This window comes from Sphaeramia orbicularis, chromosome 14 (assembly GCF_902148855.1).
Source record: "Sphaeramia orbicularis chromosome 14, fSphaOr1.1, whole genome shotgun sequence".
Classification (NCBI taxonomy): domain Eukaryota; kingdom Metazoa; phylum Chordata; class Actinopteri; order Kurtiformes; family Apogonidae; genus Sphaeramia; species Sphaeramia orbicularis.
Genome location: NC_043970.1, coordinates 19,901,820 through 19,921,586, shown reverse-complemented (window position 1 = coordinate 19,921,586; position 19,767 = coordinate 19,901,820). Strand labels below are relative to the sequence as shown.

Genomic DNA, 19,767 nt, shown 5'->3' with positions numbered 1-19,767 from the left:
TTAAAACTAACTGAATTAGAGAAAAAAAAAGTCAAAACTAAATAAAACTAAACTATCATGAAAAATCCAAAACTATTACAACCTTGAAGTGCACTGTTGCTGGCAGAGACCACTTGCATTTTCATTACACAACTGGTGTAATGACAATAAAGCCTATTCTATTCTATTCTATTCTATTCTATTCTATTCTATTCTATTGATAAAGGCCAAAAATCTAGCAAATCAGTGCATCCTTAGAAGATATATGACTGATTTTTGAGTAAAATAAGCTGCTGGACTTCTGTGGACTGGAGTTGATGTTCCTCTGCAATGCAAAGTAGATCACTGACATTAAAAATCTGAATAAATACCAACGTTAATTTTGAGCACAGCATGCAGCCATCCATGTTGTTTTATACCAATCAGATGAAAGAACCCTGCTTGTCATAAACATAAAAACATTAGGAGTGATAAAACAGAGCTGGAGGTGGAAACCAGTTGGATTTTTTTTTCGGTATATGAGAGTCAGAGGGAGCTGCCTGATGCAGTCGGCGCTGCAGGCCTTCTGACTGATCTCATCCTGTAGGTACATCGAAGCAGCGCACATCACACGCTCACCTAATGCAAAAAACGCCCCTGCTCAGAGGCACATCAGTAGTAAGCACCACAAAAGGGAAGAAGGTTAAACAGTCACATTCTCCAATTCAACGATTTAACCCATATAGATCCGGTGTTACTTTTGTGGCAGTTCCCAGATGAATTTTTCTCCCTATTTAAGCTTTCTTAAATGATTTATTACCATTTATAATAGTGTTATTATCTATATTTTGCATTTTCCACTGTAAATCATGTATTTTCCTATATTTAAATTCCTATATTTGACTTAGATATTCATGAAAACTCAGATTTAATTCAAAAGTTATTATATCAGAACACAAAAATGAAGAAAAAGTGAGTTTTGTAGCAAATATATCATTAACAACATAAAACAAGTGTGTCCATCCACTGTCATTGATCCAACTCCATGAGTTTTACTGGCAAATCAATGTTGTAGAAGATGATGGTGTTTCCACGGTAACTGCGGAGCCTTTGAACATCCAAATGGGTCATGTCTGATGACCATGAAAAAGACGACAAACTGTATTTTACACCAATTATTTAAACGGATTGATAGGATTAGTGGATCAACAGGTATTAAACATTTTAGTTCAGTAGATACTTTTGGTCGGTGGTGGAGGTTTAGGTCTTTATGGGTTAAATTAATAAAAGTCTCAGTGTGTTTTATTCAGTTCTGTTTGTACAACATGTCCCACTTTTCACATCACTGATCAACTGTGATGATTTGAGTTGACCATGATCATCTTGCATTAAAACCAGAGTTAAATGATGATGGTGTTTTAAAGATAAATGAATAGTGACAGTTTGGAGCAGGAAAAAGGTGGTTGTTCATTGACTGGTTGATATCGCTGTTCCTGAACACTTGAAATGCATTATGCATGTCTGAACAGAACTGAATCAACATAAAATGAAAAGACAAAAAATGTAGATGTTAAAGTTTCTATCTTCTGAGATTTATTTTCCCTCAAAGTCAGTATTACCAGTTAAGAAGTTTATTATTACCCGTCAGCCATTATCTGCAGTGATTTCTGCCAATACTGCTGCAATTTTTTTTTTTTTATCATATTTATCATCTTGCTAAATCCACTTAGTCTTTAATGGCATGAATGAAAAATTAGAACCACAAACTGTTTATTTTGAGCAGCTTGACCTCCAATATTTGACTTTCTTTATTTATCTTACTATTTATGACTTCAGTAGAATTTGGCTCTGACTGTGGTCCATGATTAATAATACGATTCCAAACTGAAAACACTGAATTTAAGGGATATTAGTTCAACAACCTAACATTGTTTCATTTATAATAGTTAGTTTGAGATTTATTACGTTATTTGATACACTTACTTAGACAAGATTAATAGTTCAACCTCTATTTTTTATGTCAATTTGTTTCCAAAGCCTTAAAGTAAACCACAAATGTCTTTTTTTTTTTATCATGTACCAACATTCAGTGGCTCCTCATCTTCATAAAGTGCATGTATTTCAAACTATTATTCACTTTAGACTGTAAAAGTGGCAAAAGTTACCAGAAAAAGCCAATTAATCACCACTAAGCTTTCATGATCATGACAGCACCACTCATCTGACCATATGTTTATACCTGCTGAAGAGACATGATGAAGGATGGATATGAAGATAATGAATCACTTTGAGTTTGTGATAGAAATGATAAAACATGAAGTATAAACTCTAAATCCTCCACACCTTCCCAAAGTCACATTAACACAGAGACATACTGTAAAAAAAAACGTGCTGCAGTCTTCAAACACTGACAACCACACATTCACGCTTACTTCAGTAGATCTTCTCTTTTTGCTATTTCTGTCACTTTTCATGTGAACAACAAAGAGCAATGCTATTAAAGTTTTCCAGGCCAGACTGTCTTCAGATATATGTCTTTAAACAATGTTCTGTCTCCTCATAATCCATGTTCAAGTGGAAAATGGAAAAAACTATAAACACTTTATTCCGTGTGGTCAGACAGAAACGTTTTCAGTTTGGCTTTCACAGTGCACAGTTTGAGATTTTCTGTCTGTGAAATAATTAATGATGCTGTCATGGATGTATCAGACCTGTAAATAGATGAATCTGGTGTAAACTGGTGCGTTTTTGTGACTGTCAAAAAGTTACTAAATTTGGCAGAGGAAGTCACCACTAACAGGAAGCTTTGTGGAAAGCAGCACAGACTCTGCACAAAGGTGATCACAGTGGAAAGTATGTTGATGTCAGATCATCTAACACCTTAAAAATCAACACCACAAACAGTCGAACTGGACTTTAACAAAGCTTAAATACAAAATCTGATACAGACAAAACTGTCATCATAATAAAATGTTCATATCAGATGATACTAATAAAAATATCAGTCGGTATTTGTTTTAAAGGCTAAAAGTTTAAAGGTGGATTTTTGAGGCTTGGTGACAGTTAATTATTTATAAAAGATGTAACAAGATGCAAATGACAAAAAGGTCTAAGAACAGGAAACAAGACAAAGAAAATGAGTACAAGTCAAAACAAAATCAAAAGGATGTAAAAGCCAAAAGATGAGAACGACTTAAAGGTGGGGTGTGAGATCTTAGAAAAACAGTTTGAGCAGCTACATTTTGAAAATACTCAATTCAAAAGTCCAAACCCCGTTCTTCAGACATCCCTCTGAAGCCACGCCTCCAGAGTACTGCCACGCGCAATGCTTCTTCCCGAGGGTTCACAAGCGCTGCACAGCAACAATTTGCCGGCTAAGGCTCCGGCTCCGGTCCCAGCTCCGAGGGTTCACAAGCTACAGCCCCAGCTCAGGCTCCGACCCTGGCTACGGTCCAGCCCGGCCCCGGCTCAGGCTCCGACGCCGGCTGAGGCTCCAGCTCGCAGATCCATGCATACCTCATTCAGTCTCCTCCAACACCTCCGCTCTTCCAGAACAGCCCTAATTCATACCTATCTCACCAATGTTACATTTCCTAGTGATTTATGTTAGGGACAAAACAGTTTGCTGGTGAACTTTCCATCCTAATATAACTAATATAGCCAAGCTCTGGCTCTGGCTTCACTTCCTGTACAAGCGCTTCAAGCCCCTTAGAATGCACGATTCATGCTCGAAGAAGGGTACGCACATAGGGGGGTGGGGCAAATGGCAGATGAGTTTGATGGACATATCACCGTTCAATCATTTCGAGTGGGCGCTCAATATGATTGGATGGTGTTTTTTCAGTCTTGTCCGTTCCACAGGTGACTATTTTTTTTTTTTTTAATTTTCGTGTTAGAGCATTTAATTAATTAGTTGTAATCGGGGTGTGAAGGGGATTTTAAGCAATATAGTAAAAAATGCTCCAGGAAAACATCTATTACCCCACCTTTTAAAGACCTGTATCTTATATAGTTCTAATATATATGTGCATATTAAAGACTTTGTGTGTTGGCAAAAAAACGAGTATAGATTTGATTTTTCCTCTTGCCAGCTAACTGACATAATGTATATATCACAGTAGAGATTGAAATCCAGTAGGATTCGTAATCCTACTAGGACAGGGGTTAGGGTTAGGGGGTTAGGGTTAGGGTTACGGGGGGTTGGGGGGGGGGGGGGGGGGGGGGGGGGTTAGGGGGTTAGGGTTAGGGTTAATCTTCAGATCCTAATTTCTTGTATTTCTTCAGTTTGTCCTAGGACAAACTAAAATTCCTATCTGTCCTAGTAGGATTATGAATCCTACTGGATTTCAATCTCTACTGTGACATATACACTGCTAGGAGAATGTCACCGCCCACTTTTCATTGGCAAACATTCTGATTGGATAACCGCAGATCAGCTGACAAAGCAGCTGGGATCAGATTTTGACATAAACCCACATAACTCATGATAAACACCTACTGTACCATACATGTACAGTTACATTCATTGTTTAAAGTCAGTCACCTCTACAGTGACTAGCTAGTTCGTGTTAGCTGTTAGCCGTTAGCTTATACATTGTGGCTAAACCTTTGCTCACTGATGACTGCTAAAAAAATCTGTTAACGATGACTTGCACAAAGCTAACAGGGCATTTTAACAGAGCTAGCTAATCATTAGCAACAACAAAATTATCAACTGAGATGTTAGTGTGCTGTACACATCCGAAAACAATTGAGATACATTGATGTAAGAGGCAAAATTCATCCACTAAACTGTAATATTTCTCCCCTTTACAGGCTGTGCAGAAATTTTGATCCACTAAAGCCTGAATTATACACTTTTCATAACTAGTTTTCCTAATATTGTCAACATCCTATTGTTAGGAATTGAAAATGGGTGGGGCTAACAAATGGCACCTTAAATATGATTAGTTGTGCCACGCTACAAAACTACACTATAAACTGAAACCTACAAACCTGAAAACTTACACTATAAGATGAAAAATCATGACTACAACAAAACTCTGTAAATCAGAAATACTGACACAAACACTGAACAGTTTCTTACATGAATGACAGTCCATCTGTTTGAGAACTGAAAAGTGGGTCATTTTGGAAAACAGAATAATTTATGTCTCACAAACAGTCTTTTTTTAACCCACACAAAGGGTGTTTGCAGAGTTGTGGTTTGTTACAGATCTGTATTTGTCACAATTAAAGTTACACCAAAGTCATTGTGTCATAAAACAAGGCTAGTGGGTTATCCTTCTATCTTTGGGTCAGTTTGATCAGTGTTGGTCACCATGGCAACGCTGCTACATCCTTAACCTACTCTGAAGATGCAAAACTGGTGATGAATAAACCCTCGACTGAGACTCGACCTGGTGAAAGTCTCAACTCCAGGATATTAATCAGTCAAACCACGCCACTCATGATGTCAGATGCACCTCTGAATGATTCTAAAAGAATATTCATTCATTCGTTCATTCATTCATTCATTTATCCTTTTACTGTGCTTAGTCCTCTACTTCCACTCTAGCACTAGTTCCACCATCACTACTTTTAGTTTTTCCCCTTGAACTTATATGATTACTTCAGTTTTAATGTTTGACTTTAAACACCAGGATGCTTGAAACACAATATGAGGACTGACAGCAGCGTTCAGACATCACGTCACACTAACTACATAATTCAATTGTACACCGGTCTGACACTGAAACCGAGCTCCGATCCTGGCCTTCAGTCTTGTTGCCATGACGTGGATACTCAAACCAGAATAAACCGAGGAGCACAGTCACTTCTACTTCTACTTCAACAGGCTCCAGACCCAGGAGCTGAGCAGAATGATTGAATGATCAGATTAAGTGATGTATTAAGAGTCCTCAGGCTAATAGATAATCATGTTACATAATAATGTGCATATGTATGAAGACAGTATTAATTTGACTGAATAGCTCTGATTAGTCGCAGCAGTCACCGCTCGTGGCCATGGAAGGAAAACAGGCCGAGTTGATTTGATAAAAATGATGGGAGAAGAAAACTGACATGTGCCACTAGGATTCAGCTCGGCACGATATGACGGCACATGCGGGTCCTGGAAAGGAGATTTTGTTCAGTTTCAGTTACAGACGGGGAAGTGGCAGAGGGAGCCAGAGTTGTGAAATGCAGCTCCTGAACTCAGACTTTCGCGACTGGACTCTGAAGTGTGAGATCAGATAGTAGGTGAGATATGAAACCCACCCTGGATGCACACTTTTCTTAACACTGCTTCAAAGCTGCCGAGCGTATCCCATAATCCACTGTGTCTGCAGCAACACGTATCAGTCCAGATGGTAGTTGTAACATTCTTTGCAATAAAGATGAGAAGGAGGGTTTCAGGGATGTGATGAAGGTGAGCGGGTAAAGGATTCTATGGTCCAGTACGTTGGAAATATTTGAAATTTAATGTAAAAGATGCACCAAGACAAGACTTTATCCAATCCTTTTTGTCTTACTGCTCATGTCTGACCCACCTTGGGGTAACATTAGATTATATTACATTAATCTTTATTGTTATTACACATGTACAAGTACAAAGCAATGAAAGGAAACGCAGTTTGGCATCTAACCAGTAGTGCAGTCAACAGGAAGTTCAACATTAGACAATAGATCCCATGATGACTTTTCTGGACGAATAGGGACGTTCACAGACAGATGCTGACCCCGGACCAAAGACAACATGGGATTCCTTGAAACCATGACATCAGACTTTAACAACCAAATAGTACAAATATACATACAGGTTTTTTTGTCGTCAGTATGAAAACTACAGGAGTCTTCATGTATAACACTGGACACTAGTGTTGAGAACAGATAACACTGGTTAGTCAGTACGTTTACATGCACAATGTAGTCCAGCCACAACCACAGCTCAACTAAGCCATTTAACTGAACTGTTGTCTTTGTCCCAGTGTACGTTCACAGGAGTGTAATGGGTTTATTGTTGATATTGTGTCATCTCAACAACGACAGGCGCACTCTTTCAGTTTGTTTGCATAGGGCTATTTCTGGTTCACCTACGATGTCACAGACCACAACAATATTCAACAATGAGCAAGTTAGAATCCCAGAGGTAAACTGGCACAGGAATGACCAGCATTGCAAATTTGTACATATAACATACTTTCTGTTTGCTCGACTTTTTGTGCAGATAAGATGCGTGATGTTCGACTTCCAGGCCAGTATTTGTCGCAGAGTTCTACATCATGTGGAGAACACTTCATCCAGTTCCAGTCCGACTGGTCTGTTTACAAGCAGGAGTAGATCAACTTTCAATCCCATTATCTGGGTGTGTTATTCCAACTATTAGAACTTCAATTTCAGCACAGCTAACACACTAATGTATACTTCTAATGCAATAATTAGTTTTTTTTAAGAGTTATGTAAACCCACTGAGTGTTGAAGAGTGTGAAATATGAACTACATGAGAGATAAATGTCAATGTTCTTTGCAAAAAGTGTTACATTACTAACACTCTAGTGTTAACTCAACACTTTGTGGTGTGGAACAACAGACACTTCAAGGGTCTTGACTTTCAGCCACAGTGTTCATTTGCATATGCTGGTTTTACTCTGATGTAAATTCTATTCTGATCTGCCTTGGAAACATGGTGGACTCTGTGGAGGCGACCTGCTCCCTCTGTAGATATGAACAACTCACTCTAACGGAACGAAAACAACAACCATATTTTCTGCTCATTATACACTAATGAAAACATAATTATGAATATTAATCCGTGAATATATGAATATAATCCATTACAACAGATGCATCCTCCTAAATGTAACACATTAGACACTTTAATGAATTGTTTTTCATTCACCTAATGGTTGAATCTTTGCTTCACCTGATATTCAAGTCAATAAAACATACTGGATTGTGATAGATTTTTAAAGAGGACACAAAATATGGGTCTTTCTGTTGAAAAAAATTACTTCAGAAGTCTTTTATGGATAGAGGCTGCTGGTTTATGACTCTAACATACTATTGCCATCAGCTGTGTTCAGGGCCTGAGAGGGGATTGAGGACGTCTGGGGGAGGGGAAGTCAATTTGTTAGGGTGTGGACTCATTGTCACCAGACCAAACAAAAAGCCCATACATTATTAAAGCCAACGCCGCTCCCTTTAAGTCCTGCCAAACTACGCTGTTGCTGCTGTTAAGAAACTTTTACTGTCAGACTCTGACACGAGGCCACGTTATGAGCTTCACACTGCGGAAATCTAAAGTCTGTGAATATTCCATCAGTCTCAACATTCCTGCGACTCTGCCCCGACGGATACTTTTCCTGCTCGATTGCCTTCTTTCAACAGTCAGTCACTTTGGACCTGAAGGCCATTTCAGTTTCATGTGGTGCATCTGTGTCACATTTTACGGGTCATCAAAAGGATGTGTTCGTAGGAATTTGCAGAATGTGCCCTGTAGTCAAAAGAGTTTCAGTGTGAGAGTGAAGAAAGGACACGACTGCATCTACTGTTCAATCTCAAAACGTCCTGTGAGAATCAACACAGCAGCTCCAGTCACGTTTACGGCCAAATTATGCGTCCGGTTTTCCTCAAACATTTCATTTCATTTCCTCCGTTCCCCCATTATCATGAGCTGCAGCAGCCTTTAGGGAGCATTTGTGTTCTGATGCTTGGCTGACAGTGTTTACCATAGCTGACAAATGACGCTTAGGGAGCGTAAAGCGGTGGGAGTTCTGCCGCAGAGAAGACCGGCGCTGTTGTTTTCTGCGGTTCAACATGTCTGACCACTTGCAGTGCAGTAAATAGGTGTTTCTGTTTTTGCTTAAATGAGACTCAGACCTAATTAGACACAAAACCATCAATTTCACGTTTCAGTCAACTTTTCTATGAAAGAGAATTCTTCATGTAAGACTAGAAATGGGCAACACTGTCTAAACTGGTGTCACGATGAAAACTAAATGTTTTCATGTTTAATGTTATTGTAATGCTCCTTTTATTGTCTTGGTCAGATGTCCTGGTTAAAAAATAAAGGTTAAATAATGATAATAGTAATGATGATGATGATGATGATGATAATATCATTCACACGTTATAAAGGTCATATCAGCAAAACATCATATTAATTGATAGTGATAACTAGCATATTAATTTCAACTTTCTTTTGACGGATTTTAAAGTTTCAAGGTTGATTTTTCATAACAGTTGAAGAAACCGTGCAGTTATTTGCAATTTTAAATGATTATGGAAACAACAACAATGAAAAAGATGTAATTACATGAAAATAACATAAAAAGACAACAAGAAAATGACCAACACATACAACACAACAAGGGAAAAACGTTGTAAAAGGCACAATAAGACAAAAAGAAACAATGAAAACAACAAAAAACACACAAAATGCCATAAATGATGAACTGGTGTAAAGCTATTAAAACCAGTTTGATATGAAGCTGAACAACAAACCAAACTGGTGAACTAGATTTAACCAGTATTGGTTGCACTTCAACTCAGTAAAGGAGAAGAAATGAGACTACCAAAGCCCATGACTGAAAGTGCTGTAGCTCCAGTCCACTTGGTGGCAGTAATGCTCCTCTATGCTGGTTTTCCAACTGTTAAATAATGAGAAGAAGAAGCAGGACAAAAACACTGTTGAGTTAGGGCTGACTCTGCAGGACTAGAGCGGTGCTGTAATCAGGTTTTCCAGGATGTGTCTTGTACATGTTTCATCTCCTTAATTACGTCAGCTTCAAATGGGCCACATTGCCGGATCGGTGCAGGATTACACATGAACTTTGTAAACAAACACAACATGCATCCCTCAGCTGAAATGTGATCCTCCATGTTACCAGCTTTGACTCAACAGCAAATCATTAAGGGTTAGTCAGATACTGGTGACTCCATTATTCTGCTTAGAATAATAGAATATAAACTATTTAATAGCATTACATCCATCATGTAGTTGATTATGACTGATGAAAAACAAATTGGACTTAGTGCCGTGACGCCATGATGTAGGACACTTTAATTTGACACAACCGTCATAATGATAAATGTTGGTTCAGCCAGAGTAAGTAAATGAACACAGTAAAAGCTCCGACGCAGGACCAGTTCATCTACAATTATCTGTAAATACAAGACCAGACTAAACTGACATAAAAGGGATGAAAACAATGAAAAATTAGACTGATCTCATTAAATGGTGTTGTACGTCTCACCAGTTCTTAAGGCACTTGGCATGCTATACATATGTATTTTCGCATGTTATTCAACGGCATTTGATTGCGTGTCAATTTACGCCAAGATTTCTAGTTCACATACCCCTAACCCCTAAACCTAACCCAAATCCTAACCCTCAGTGCGTGGTATTTGACACATCAATTCTGGCTGGACAGGGGGCTGATAATGATGTGAACATACACGTGGAAAGCATAATAATGCGTACAGATAACATGCTAATTAAAAGAGGCATGTGCATTTTCGTGAGTCATGATCTCACGTTGGAAAAAACTGTAGCAAGGACAAAACCAGATAAAAATTATGCAAAAAAAGCCAAAGACAAAACAAAATGAAATGGCATAGAAGAGATGAAAATGACAAGAAAGATGCAAATGACATTTTAAAAAAAAAACAACGCAGTGAGATGAACAGGATGTAAAAGACGTGACAAAATGAGATGAAAACTATATAGAAAACAACACAAGATGAAGAACATGTAAAAGACAAAAGCAGATCAAACAACAGACAAACACAGACAGAAACATATCCATTAGTTACTGACAGACAGTGAATGGACGCCTGGTGAAAACTGAACCAACAGCAGAGTCTGGACCAGGTCTGGGACTCACTCTGTTCGAGTCCCAGGAGAGAATTAAATGACCTGATCCACCACAGACCACAGGCTTAAATGTCACGACCGACGCCCAGACCCCGAGACCAATATGGGGCCGACGAGGAATCTGTTTGTTCACAGGTATCGTCACCTGACAGACGCTTTTACAGAGTCAGTTTGGATTCGGTGGAGTGTGGGTTGTATGAAGTATCTATAGTTAGTTTATCACATACACCGATTCATATTGACTGGAAAAAACAACAGAACCAGATACATGTTTGGAGAAAATACTGATAAATTACAGCTAATGTGTTTGTGTGAGTCAAATCTGATTTAAATATACACAGTAGCTGATGTCATCTGCCTTTAGTGTATAGAAATACGATCAGTATTATATGAGCAAGAATGTGACATTTACAGCAGATTGATTCCTTCTCTGAACTATTTCAACAGTCGGTCATCTCAGAGAAGTAGAGAATGATAACTGCTGTCACTATGTAAACCTATGATTTATTAAATTTACGAAATGCAGCTACAAATGATGAAATCAGAGACAACAGGAGTGTCTTTGTATTGATGCATCTTTTCATCATTTTTCATGTCATTTTCTTTTTTTATGAATTAATTTTCTCTCTGAACAAAAAAAAAAACGCCGTTTGTCTGTTAGCAAGGTAACTCAAAAATTTATGGATGAATTTTGATCAAATTTTCAGGAAATGTTGATACTGACACAAGGAACAAATGATTACATTTTGGTGGTGATCCGGAATCGGGGGGTGGGGGGGCTTGGAGGAAGTCTGCGAGTGCTTTTCTAGTTATCAGTATTGCTTGATATTAATATCTTTATTGCGAAACAATTTTTGGTCATGCTTCAGGTGAAAATAAGCAAAAATTTCTGCTACTACTGAGGCTGACATGTGTTTAACCCTTTAAGGACTACCATTATAACAGGTCACCTATATTTCTTTATCTTTTTTTTGCAATAAAAGTGTCAGAAAATTTCTCTTTTTTTTTCAATTCTTTTGCACATGTTTTTCAGGAAGAACTTAACTTTCAATATCTGGCCATTAATTATCATTTATTATATGTAACAAATGTGTAAAACAGTGTAAAAACTAAAAAAAAAAAAAAAAAAAAAAATTAAATTTTTAAAATCATATTTATTATGAAGAACTATAAATGTTGATAACAAAAGTTTATGAGATCATCGATATAAATTTTAAACTCCTTTACATGTGCACAAACATTTTTGTTTGTCTAGATCATTCTGTGTCCATGTTCCAGCTTCTTATTTTTAGTTATTTCTAGTCATTTTTATCCTGTGTGTTCATGTTCTGTCTAGTTGTAGACACAGCCCCTCATTTCACTGACAGAAGTATCCATGATCTGCTTCTTTTTCAGACAATGCATCCCTTTCTGCCCTGGCTAGATCCTGCCTATAGATTTACACACATATAAATATAAATATACATACATCTATATAATATTTACAGCTAAAATACAAATATCAATTAACTATATGCAAACGGTTAAGGAGTTACAATAAGTGGAATGAGGGTGAATGCAAAATGTAGCACCAGAGACACAACCGTCTTTAAAGGGATTGATTTCCAAATGGAAATTAAGGATTTTTGGTAGCAGAAATAAACAAACATCATAATTAAGATACCGAGCTGAACTAAAGAAACAAACATGTTAAGTAGAAGTTAACTTTTTCAGTTAATTGATTTACTGAAATTAACCATGATTACTTTTTAGGCAAATAGTAGCTGAAAAAATAAACTCAAATTGCTTTGTTTTTTTACAGATAGTTTAAAGTTCAGTTCGAGATTCACTGATTTATTCATTGTGGTATTTATTTGACTTGACTTTGTTTCTGGATTTAAAGTTTCTAGTAGTTTTCACTTGATTTCTAACATTGGTCCATTTCTACTCAGACAATTTGTCAACAATTGATTTTTTCCTTAAACACATTTTTATAAAAGCCAATAAAAATGCACTGTTTGCCAACTCAACTTTTGTGTCAGATTTAGGAGGATCTTATTGCATCATTATGTTTTCATTTATGTATAATCAAAAGAAAAAAAGAATCATTGTTCTTTTGTTCCCTCAGAAGGAGTCGTTGATGCCCACAGCGGTCACATGCACAGAACACACCATGTCACTGTGTGTTTTCGTGTTTCTGTTTTATCTCAGGTGACGTCCAGCTTTAAAGTACATTCCTGTCACCTACTACTGGGTGCCTTGAAAAACACTCAAGGATACCTAAAAATACACTTAAAAATAAGAATAAAAAACTGAAAAAAACTATAATAGTATAACAATAATTATAATATAGTAGTAAAATTAGACCTGACTATTTGGAAAAGACACATAAAATCACCATCTAAACACAGACTATGTAAACAAATCATGAATTAATTTACTTTTTCTGACATTAAACTGTTGCCGCACCTTCAAATTTGAAAACTTCAAAATTCTACTAAACAAGTATACAGACTGTTGACTTAATGGACCCACAAGTTTTGCATTTATCTACCTGTTAAACAGACTGAAATGAACCTGCTAGTCGAGCCACAGTAACCGTAACGACCCATGATGCACAGCAGTGACCTGACGCCGTCAAAGAATTTTAGTGTGAAATTCTGCATGATTATTTGATTGCTCGCTGCTGTATCATAGAAAAAGCAAATGTTGAGGTATTAAACTTGAAAACCAGGTATGTACCCACAGAACAAGTCAAACCCTCAGGTCCAGCCAGCGACAACGGAGCATAAAACTGTCTATCCGCTCACTTTACGTGGAAATAAGACTTCAGTCGTACTGAATTGTTCTCTTAAGACTTTGCATATTTTCAGTAAATCAAGGATAAAAAGTGCCTTTAAATGCAGTAAACTCCAGAGCAGAATCTTACCGCCTCCTTCATTTCAAGAATATCTCCATTTGTAACTTGCCTACATCAACTTTAACCCTGTGATACAAGGACGAGTCGCCCACTCAGACCTTGTTTTATTTTACAGGGTGTCCATAAAGTCTCTACAATTTAACACATTTATTACAAAAGCAAATGAATAGACGAATCTGTGGAAATTATTACAAAATGAAAAGTAGATATTGAAGTTTTTTGCTTCATCTAATCCACCTCTATATAGACACCATTAGTTGTACAAAGCACATCCAAATGGTACTGGATTTCTTTCCATATTGACTGTAGCATAGACTCATCAATGGTGTCAATGACATCAGTGATCTTTTGCTTCAGGTCATCAGGTCGTTGATTTCCCGTATCTTTGTTCGATACACGATATCTTTAACATAACCCCATAGACAGAAATCCAGGGCAGTGATATCTGGTGACGGAGATGTCCAGGGAACTGGACCATCCCTTCCAATCCACCGGTTTGGAAATGTTTGATTTAGGAACCCACCGACATGCAGTCCCCAATGTGGTGGTGCACCATCTACCTGGAAAATGACGGTTGGTTGAAGGTCATCCAGTTGTGGTGACACATATTCAGTCAAAAGGTCAAGGGGAACATATGTAGTAATTGAAGTAAAATGGACCAATGATTTGATTGCACATGATTCCAAAATGTGATTAAAACTTTGATAACCACTGAGTACACAGAACAAATCTGATTAACATATCTCATCAAATGCTTTTGTAATACATTTTTATAATTGAAAAGAGACTTTATGGACACCCTGTACAACAACATATTTTTATATCATAATCACATCCCTCAAGATATTTTCCTGTTATCATAATATATACTGAAGACGTATTTATGTTATAACAAGATGTCCTCATTTTGTAAGTAGATATAACAAATTTCTAACATATTTTCCTGTTACTTAATTTCACATTCATATTTTAACCAAGCATTTAAAGTGTCTTTAACCCATAAAGACCCTGTATTACTTTTATGACAGTTCCAAAATGATTTTTTTCTCTCTATTTAACCTTTCTTGAGTGATTTATCTCCATTTTTTACAATATTATCCTCTAAATTTTGCATTTTTCAGTATAAATCAGGTATTTTCCTGTATTTCATTTACTGATCAAGCAGATGTTCATTAAAGCTCAGATTAAAGTTGGAGATTATTCTATCAGAAACAGAAAAATGAAGAAAAGGTGACTTTTTCAACAAACATATGAATGTATATGAATGTAAAAACAAGTGTCTACAAACACTGTCATTGGTTAAACTCCATTGTTTTTTACTGGTGAATCAATGTTGTAGAAGATGACGGTGTTACCACGTTCACTACGGAGCCTCTGAACGCCCAAATGGGTCATATCTGATGACCATGAAAAGATGATAAATTGTATTTTACACCAATTATTTACATGTATTGATTGGTTTAGTGGTTCATAAATTATAAAACATTTTAGATCAGTAGATGATTTTGGTTGCCAGTGACTGTTTGGGTCTTCAAGGGTTAAATATGATATCCTGAACCGACTCATCCCGCCTCCTGCATTTCAAGAATAACTGCGTTTGTAACTCGCCTACATCGACATTAAATCAGTGATACATGTATGTGGGCCCACACAGACCATGTTTCACTGCATCCTCTGTTGTCTTCACCACCCGCTGCTGTAACAGTCACTCACTTCCACAGTCCGCTGATTCATGACCACCACAGTCTTCTATGAGCCCACCCGGGGTTAAACGAATCAAAGAGGGGCCCGTGAAGAAGTTCAGAGCCTCAGAACAAGTTGAAGGAGGTATTGCAGACAGGAAGGACTTGAAGCAGCCTGAACCGCCTCCTCTGTGAAGACTAAGGCATGTGGAAAGCCCTCTGAGAATGTGACACACCAAGAAAGACCATGAATGAAGAGGCTTTATTTAGGCCATTAAACACCTCTTCAGTCTGGTGTAAAGCCCATAAATGGAGATGTAACTTAATGCAAACAGGACAGGAAATAGAGAAAGGTGTTAAACTCCACTTTTGTACTTGAATTAAACCTTTAAATGCATTGAAACCAGTACTGATGTTTGATTCTTTCTATCTATCTATCTATCTATCTATCTATCTATCTATCTAGATCAGGGGTCTCAAACATGCAGCCACATGCGGCCCACCAAAGCTTCCAATCGGGCCTGTGGGATGTTTTTGCAAAGTCAAAAATTCCACTCTTGAATTGAATTAAGCAAAAAAAAACAAAACAAAAAAAAACATTTAGCTTGAATTAAGGAAAAAATGTTGAATTAAGGAAAAAAATCTTCAATTAAGCCCCAAAAAAATCTTGAATTAAGCAAAAAATCTTGAATGAACAACTTCATTTTTTTTCTCTTTGTTTTACTGCAAAAAATAACATTAAATTCTGAAACTATTTACATTTACAAACTATCCTGTAACAATAAAATGTGAATAACCTGAACAAATATGAACAACCTGAAATGTCTAAAGAAAATTAAGCACAATTTTAACTATTTTCTGCCTGTTACTCAGTGTTTAGTGTCTTTGTAGATCTGATCCATAATGCACATGTAGAATTGATAAATTGAGGCATAATATTGTTAAATTTGCACTTATTATTCTTAAGAAATTTCAGTTTTTTCAGGTTATTCACATCTTTTTTGTTTGGATAGTTTATAAAAGTAAGTATTTTCATAATTTGATGGGGGTTTTTTTCTTTACACTAAAACAAAGATAAAAATTTGGAGTTGTCATTGTTTATATGTTATTATGTTATTATTTCACCGCTCCGGCCCACTTCAGATCAAATAGGGCTGAATGTGGCCCTTGAAGGAAAATGAGTTTGAGACCCCTGATCTAGATACAGAGAGTACTATGTGTACGTGTATTAATAATTTCAAATATTGCTGCATAAAAATAATCTGTGTTTCAATTGTATTTTATAGTCAATGTGCTTAAAAAAAAATCAGCCTTAAATATCGGCCTCAAAAATCGGCTGTAGATATTGGTCATCATCTGACCAAATTTTTAAAATCGGCATCAGCCTTAGAAAAACCCATATCGGTCGACCTCTAGTGAAAACACTGTCTTCAAGATGCTCACAAATGATCACGCCTTTTAGTATCTACCAGAAAGTTCTGACTGAATGGTGTGTTGAGGACAAACCGCAAGACTCACAATATGTCACTGACTTTATCCACATATTAAAAAAACTACAGATTATTACCTTTCAAATTGAATAATTTTGACCTTGTAGTTCTTCAGTTCTAAGCTTTGAAACTTGATGTGGTAAAAAGGCAAAAATGAACACAAATTAGGCAGAAAGGAACAGGTTAACGCCTCCATCGAAGGTGGTGGGGGTGCTGGAGCCTATCCCAGCTACCACTGTGTGAGGGTGGGTTACACCATAGATTTGCTGCCAGTTCATCACAGGGTTGACTTATATGGAAAAAACAACCAGTCACACTGTCCATTTCAGTCCCTCCATCCAAACCATCCCATCCATTGTTTCATTTGTAACCGGCTCCAACACCACTGAAATGAATCAGCCTTTATCACAGACAGATATCACCTCGAACCCCATATATAAAACCTAAATGATACGTACATCCTGTTTATGACTGAAGAACAACTGCTCTGCGATGTTTTGTCTTTAACAGCGGAAAAAATAATCACGACGTTAAGTTGAAATATTGTATAAACATTACATCAACTTTGCAAAAAGGCAGATTATTGAGTTATTGCAAACACTGTAAGCACCACTTCACTATTGGAATTAGTCATTTACGCACTGAAACTACTATGAGTCTGGACAGTTTGTTATTACTTAGTAGGGCTGTGTATTGGCAAGAATGTGGCAATACGATACAAATCCCAATACGAGGATCATGATACGATATATCACGATATATCATGATACTGTTAAAAAGGCAGTTTTTTTGTTTTTGTTTGTTTCTTTTATTTTTTAATGATTATTTCATTGAAGAATTGAATTACACCAGAAATATGCACAAATACTAAACATATTTTTATTTGATCAGAACGGGATCTAATGTTATATCAACAAAATGTTCCTGTGTTCAAACTGAAATATATGTTTTACAGACATTACATTTTCAGATCCTGTACAAATGTTCATATTCTATTAGTTCAGAACTAACATCAGAACATTATTTTGTGTAATCCCAACAATGGAAGTAACATTATTTAATAAAAGTGTTAAAAAAATCACAAATAAAATATAAACAAAAAAGGAAAACAAAAATGAACTTCCATAATTCTGCATGTGAATACCTAAAAAAAATCAATAGAGTACTTTTTAATATCGATACAGTATTGTGAAATGAAATATTGCGATATATTGCAGAACCGATATTTTCTTACACCCCTACTACTTAGTATTGTGAGTAAAAGCCACAGAAGTGATGAATGAAACAAGGATACTTTACACTAATAAATGGACTCTAAATATCCTTTTATTCCTTGATAAACGCACATACCTATGCCTAAACAATCGTCTTATTTGTAACTGACTAAAATTCCACAGCTCATTGAAACAAGTCAACCCTTATCACAGACAATTATCACCTCTAATCCTATAAATACAGCCTGGCAACAAAAAAAGTCCACTTTACTGGTGGAATTAGCCCTTTAGATGAATAGGAACTACTGAAAAGGACCTGGATGGTTATGTGAGACAAACTGCACTGACTAAATAAAAGAGACAAGGACACTTAACAGTGAAATAAAACCTAATAAATTCACATCAAACACCAGTCTTTGCTTTTAAACCCAGTTGGTTCCTATCCAAATACTGTAATTGACTAAAACATCCCAGCTCATTGAATCCAAACGACCTTTAAGGCAGACAAATATCACCTCTAATCCCATAAAAAAAAAGACTTCTATGAGGAGGAACACCTGCGTTGTGCCAAAAAGCGCAGTTTGGTTCCGTTTTCAGGGGAGAATACTGGTAACAAGCACTTTTAAAAGTTGAAATTTTAGTCAAATAACACTTTGGTTGCGCCTTGAATGGAAGCCGAATTAATGAGGATGACAGAGTATATGTGTTATTCCTACATGCAGGTTTTATCCTGTGTTTAAGTCCGTCCAACAGCCTGGAACTAGTGTTTTTACCAGGTTTTTAAAGGGGGGTTTGCGTCGGGTCTCCAACCGCACCACGGCGCGTATGGGGGCTTCAACCCCAGCACAAAGATGCGTCCTGCACAGTGAACACAACACGCACACTCCTGAACATCACACAGGATCATTCTGCTGAGCTTCATCCAATCTGTGAACTAATGATCAACCGCAGATTTTAGGAGAAATGTTTTTTTTTGTTGTTGTTTGGGTTTTTTTTAGGGGATTGGAAATGCGACCACTCGCCACGCAGACAATCGATGAGCCATGTAAAGCGGATTTACCTTCACACTGGACAGTACATTTCATGAGCAAAACGTGGAAATGGATATTTTCCTGCACAGGGATCCAACAGACCTGGGATCAGAGCGGTTAAAATGTAAAAAGGATGCAGAAAAAGCGCTTTAGCAGAGCACATTCCTCTCGGCACTTTTCTCTTTGAGGAACAGAGGAAACCAACCTTTTCATTGAGTCGAATGATTTGGTCCATTTTGTCGTCGTTTTGTAAAAGCTCCCTCAGTTCCGAGGTGCTGAGCGCCCTGTAGCCGTCAGGGCAACTGTTGGACTCCTTCACCGTGGACATTTTATTCCTTCAGATTGCGGCTGGAAGAGGTTTAGAAACATAAAGTCCGCGCAGTGGTCACATCTCGTTCACATCGGAATGCGGTGCGTTCAGGAGCAGCAGCAGCAGCAGCAGCGAGGCATCAAGACGCACACACTGCGCCAGGACGCACACTTCCTGTCCACACACACTGGAAAATAAAACACCAGGAGCACGGCTTTTTTACACACACACACACACACACACACACACACACACACACACACACACACACACACACACACACACACACACACACACAGAGAGAGAGAGAGAGAGAGAGAGAGAGAGA

The 19,767-nt window shown here is 37.2% G+C and overlaps 1 protein-coding gene across 1 annotated transcript in view; it reads right to left on the bottom strand.

Annotated features, from left to right (window-relative positions):
- The window catches only part of vps37d (VPS37D subunit of ESCRT-I), a 68,609-nt gene extending 49,049 nt beyond the window's left edge, over nucleotides 1–19,560 (bottom strand). The window contains exon 1 of the mRNA XM_030155121.1: nucleotides 19,335–19,560. Coding sequence (XP_030010981.1) covers nucleotides 19,335–19,457 — 123 coding nt within the window. The 5' untranslated portion in view covers nucleotides 19,458–19,560. The remainder of the gene's footprint in view (nucleotides 1–19,334) is intronic.
- Between the last annotated feature and the right edge of the window lie 207 nt (nucleotides 19,561–19,767).